This window comes from Nanorana parkeri, unplaced genomic scaffold (genome assembly GCF_000935625.1).
Source record: "Nanorana parkeri isolate BGI_ZX_2015 unplaced genomic scaffold, ASM93562v1 scaffold1709, whole genome shotgun sequence".
Taxonomy (NCBI): domain Eukaryota; kingdom Metazoa; phylum Chordata; class Amphibia; order Anura; family Dicroglossidae; genus Nanorana; species Nanorana parkeri.
The window spans coordinates 5,537-9,669 of NW_017307977.1; the positions used below are offsets into that span (position 1 = coordinate 5,537).

Genomic DNA, 4,133 nt, shown 5'->3' on the forward strand with positions numbered 1-4,133 from the left:
ATGCTTTATACAAAACTAAAAAGTAATCTTTACCTATACTTTAATGGTTGTCGATACTTACACAATAGCTACTGAAAGTTCACAAACACATATAGCTCACCTGATATTTGTTTTATATACATTGCAGGAAATTCTAGAAAACCAGAGTCAAAATGCAAAACCGGGGAAGATCCTTTATTGCCGAGTGGTTATTTTTTCAATACACAATGGAACCCTGCCAACTGTAAAAGTTATCTTCCAGAGTCCTCTTCTGCCATCAGCAAATGTCTGTCTGGTAAAATGATCTATTTCATGGGAGATTCAACATTGCGCCAATGGATTGAGTACATGCCAAAAGTCATAAAAAGTAAAGTGATCAAACTTAAATATTGAAAAAAAGAGTGTTGTGTAGTGGCATATAAATACCATTTAAAAATCAGCTTCCCTAAATTTAGTGTAGCCAGAATAAAAAAAGTTATGGTTATTGGCTCTCACTGTCGCTCCTCTGCTTGCTAAACCAAGTAATGGCAGAGGCACAAAGGCAACAAATCAGTGACCGTGCCTCACACAGAGCCATAGTGAACAGGTGGAGGTGGACAATAGGACATCAGCTGGTGGGTCCTGGATGCAACTGACAGGTAAGTATTTTTGTTGTGGATGGAGGAGCGGCTTGTAATGAGGATAAGCCAAGCAGCAATGAACCTATTTTGACTTATAGTGTATGATAAACCCTGACAATGAGCTTCTTTTAGTTGTTTCTCTTTAGTTCCACTTCCTGTGTTTTTTCAAGCAGTCTAATTAGCCCTCCTTGGAACTACAGACTAAATAGGGTAGGGGTGGGTTTTGGTAGTTTAGCAAAATAAAACCAGGCAGAGCTGATACCGCTCTGTCCCCCCAAAAATGCTGTGTGTTGTCAGCTGGCAACAGGACTTAAGAGTGCAGCTGATGTCTTTCAGATCAACAGGTATTTTTCGGCTTTAATGGAATAAAACACAGTATATATGCATGAAGATGTGTACTTTATTTATTTTTTTGCCTTGGGAAGTTATCAAATAACCCATGGAGGAGGTGTAAATAGAGAATAGAAGCGGCTCAAGCACAGAGCTTTGGAGGACCCACGGAAAGAGGACGAAGAGAGCAGGAGAATACCCAATCATGTGCAAAGAATACCCAATCATGCCCAATCATGTGCACAGTATTTTTGCTTGCACTTGATTGGATGGTGGATCTCAACAGAGCATTCAATAAGCTAAAGGAACATTTTATTGCAAATTGAAAAGCCTATTTGCCTTTAATATATCATTCCCAAAGAATCAAGCATCTGTTGACCAGAGATGATGGAGCTTGGGTGCTTGGAAAGGTGAGCTGCAGGAATTTAACTTTTCCAGTTCCCTGGTTGCATACCTTCAATTGACCACCTTCTTTTTTGTTTTTATTTCAAAAAGTTTTTGGATATATGACAAAATATGTATTATAGTTTTATAGCTAAATTCATCTTTATTGGGGTTTTTTTCTACATGGAACCAAAAGATCCAATATAGGCGTGGAAATTCCAAAGAACATTGGCAGTGTTGATGTTCAGCAATGCAACAGTGAGTTTTAATTTTTTTAAATCCAAGGTTCTACAATGCCAATACATCTGTAGGTGTATCATTCCTCATTAGCAATGACTACCGTGTTTCCCCGAAAATAAGACAGTGTCTTATATTTTTTTTTCTACGAAAAAAGACACTAGGTCTTATTTTCGGGGGATATCTTACCTGGCTGCAGCTGTCCGCTCTGCCGTCAAGGGAGCCACAGACAGGTGGGCGGGCAGGAGGGCGTGCCTGGTGGGAGGGAGGGAGCTGCGGCTAGCGCTCTGATGCTGTCCAGGGAGCCGCTCTGGGTGCTCTGTCAGCCAATCGGAAGGCTTCTGGCAGTGTGTGTGGGGGGCCCTGGGCTGTGCTCGGCACGCATTGTGGTCAGGATGATGAAGAGCCGCTCGGCTCAGTAACGGTTTGATGGGCGGGCGGCGTGCGTGCAGGCGGGGGGGGGGAGGTCTTTTTTTCGGGGAAACACGGTATATTAAGGAAAAATTACAGGAAATGTAAAAAAAAACTGTTTCCCCTATATTAAATGATAAAAGATGGGGTCACGTTGGGTAAAAAGACACCAAACACGTCAAGCCTTAAAATTGCGTGTGCGCGCGCGCAACCGCGAAAAACTACAATACCCAAATTTGGCCTTAGGCAACGCTTTAAAAGCTTTTACCACTCATCAGTTTAGTGTTATCAGTTATTGATGGCCCTAAAATGATTGCTCTCACTCCGACGTTCCCGGCGATATGTAACGTGTGTAATTGTCAATTGTCTCCAGGACCCCCTAATGTCACCTCGGGACCCCAAAAGAAGCTGATGAAACACACAGATCTGCTTTATCAGCTTCTTTTCTCTGGCTATAGCAGCCAGATGACTGACAGGTGAATGTGGAAGTGATGTATTGCACATCACTTCCGCGTTCACAGCACGGAGAGCGATCAGCAAGGAGGAAGATGCTGATCTCCCTCCGATCTTACCTCCTGATGCCCTCCTGAGCCGGTCCCGGGCGCAGATGGGCTAATGGATCCCGGGATTGAAGGTGAGGGGTCACCAGAATAAAAAAAGTTATGGTTATTGGCTCTCACTGTCGCTCCTCTGCTTGCTAAACCAAGTAATGGCAGAGGCACAAAGGCAACAAATCAGTGACCGTGCCTCACACAGAGCCATAGTGAACAGGTGGAGGTGGACAATAGGACATCAGCTGGTGGGTCCTGGATGCAACTGACAGGTAAGTATTTTTGTTGTGGATGGAGGAGCGGCTTGTAATGAGGATAAGCCAAGCAGCAATGAACCTATTTTGACTTATAGTGTATGATAAACCCTGACAATGAGCTTCTTTTAGTTGTTTCTCTTTAGTTCCACTTCCTGTGTTTTTTCAAGCAGTCTAATTAGCCCTCCTTGGAACTACAGACTAAATAGGGTAGGGGTGGGTTTTGGTAGTTTAGCAAAATAAAACCAGGCAGAGCTGATACCGCTCTGTCCCCCCAAAAATGCTGTGTGTTGTCAGCTGGCAACAGGACTTAAGAGTGCAGCTGATGTCTTTCAGATCAACAGGTATTTTTCGGCTTTAATGGAATAAAACACAGTATATATGCATGAAGATGTGTACTTTATTTATTTTTTTGCCTTGGGAAGTTATCAAATAACCCATGGAGGAGGTGTAAATAGAGAATAGAAGCGGCTCAAGCACAGAGCTTTGGAGGACCCACGGAAAGAGGACGAAGAGAGCAGGAGAATACCCAATCATGTGCAAAGAATACCCAATCATGCCCAATCATGTGCACAGTATTTTTGCTTGCACTTGATTGGATGGTGGATCTCAACAGAGCATTCAATAAGCTAAAGGAACATTTTATTGCAAATTGAAAAGCCTATTTGCCTTTAATATATCATTCCCAAAGAATCAAGCATCTGTTGACCAGAGATGATGGAGCTTGGGTGCTTGGAAAGGTGAGCTGCAGGAATTTAACTTTTCCAGTTCCCTGGTTGCATACCTTCAATTGACCACCTTCTTTTTTGTTTTTATTTCAAAAAGTTTTTGGATATATGACAAAATATGTATTATAGTTTTATAGCTAAATTCATCTTTATTGGGGTTTTTTTCTACATGGAACCAAAAGATCCAATATAGGCGTGGAAATTCCAAAGAACATTGGCAGTGTTGATGTTCAGCAATGCAACAGTGAGTTTTAATTTTTTTAAATCCAAGGTTCTACAATGCCAATACATCTGTAGGTGTATCATTCCTCATTAGCAATGACTACCGTGTTTCCCCGAAAATAAGACAGTGTCTTATATTTTTTTTTCTACGAAAAAAGACACTAGGTCTTATTTTCGGGGGATATCTTACCTGGCTGCAGCTGTCCGCTCTGCCGTCAAGGGTGCCACAGACAGGTGGGCGGGCAGGAGGGCGTGCCTGGTGGGAGGGAGGGAGCTGCGGCTAGCGCTCTGATGCTGTCCAGGGAGCCGCTCTGGGTGCTCTGTCAGCCAATCGGAAGGCTTCTGGCAGTGTGTGTGGGGGGCCCTGTGCTGTGCTCGGCACGCATTGTGGTCAGGATGATGAAGAGCCGCTCGGCT

At 43.3% G+C, this 4,133-nt stretch overlaps 1 protein-coding gene across 1 annotated transcript in view; it reads left to right on the forward strand.

The window, feature by feature from the left end:
- The first annotated feature begins 1,313 nt into the window (after window positions 1-1,313).
- LOC108799375 (NXPE family member 2-like) overlaps window positions 1,314-4,133 on the forward strand; it is an 8,939-nt gene continuing 6,119 nt past the window's right edge. The window contains exons 1-2 of the mRNA XM_018571239.1: window positions 1,314-1,339; window positions 1,510-1,571. Of these exons, the coding sequence (XP_018426741.1) occupies window positions 1,314-1,339; window positions 1,510-1,571 (88 nt within the window). The remainder of the gene's footprint in view (window positions 1,340-1,509; window positions 1,572-4,133) is intronic.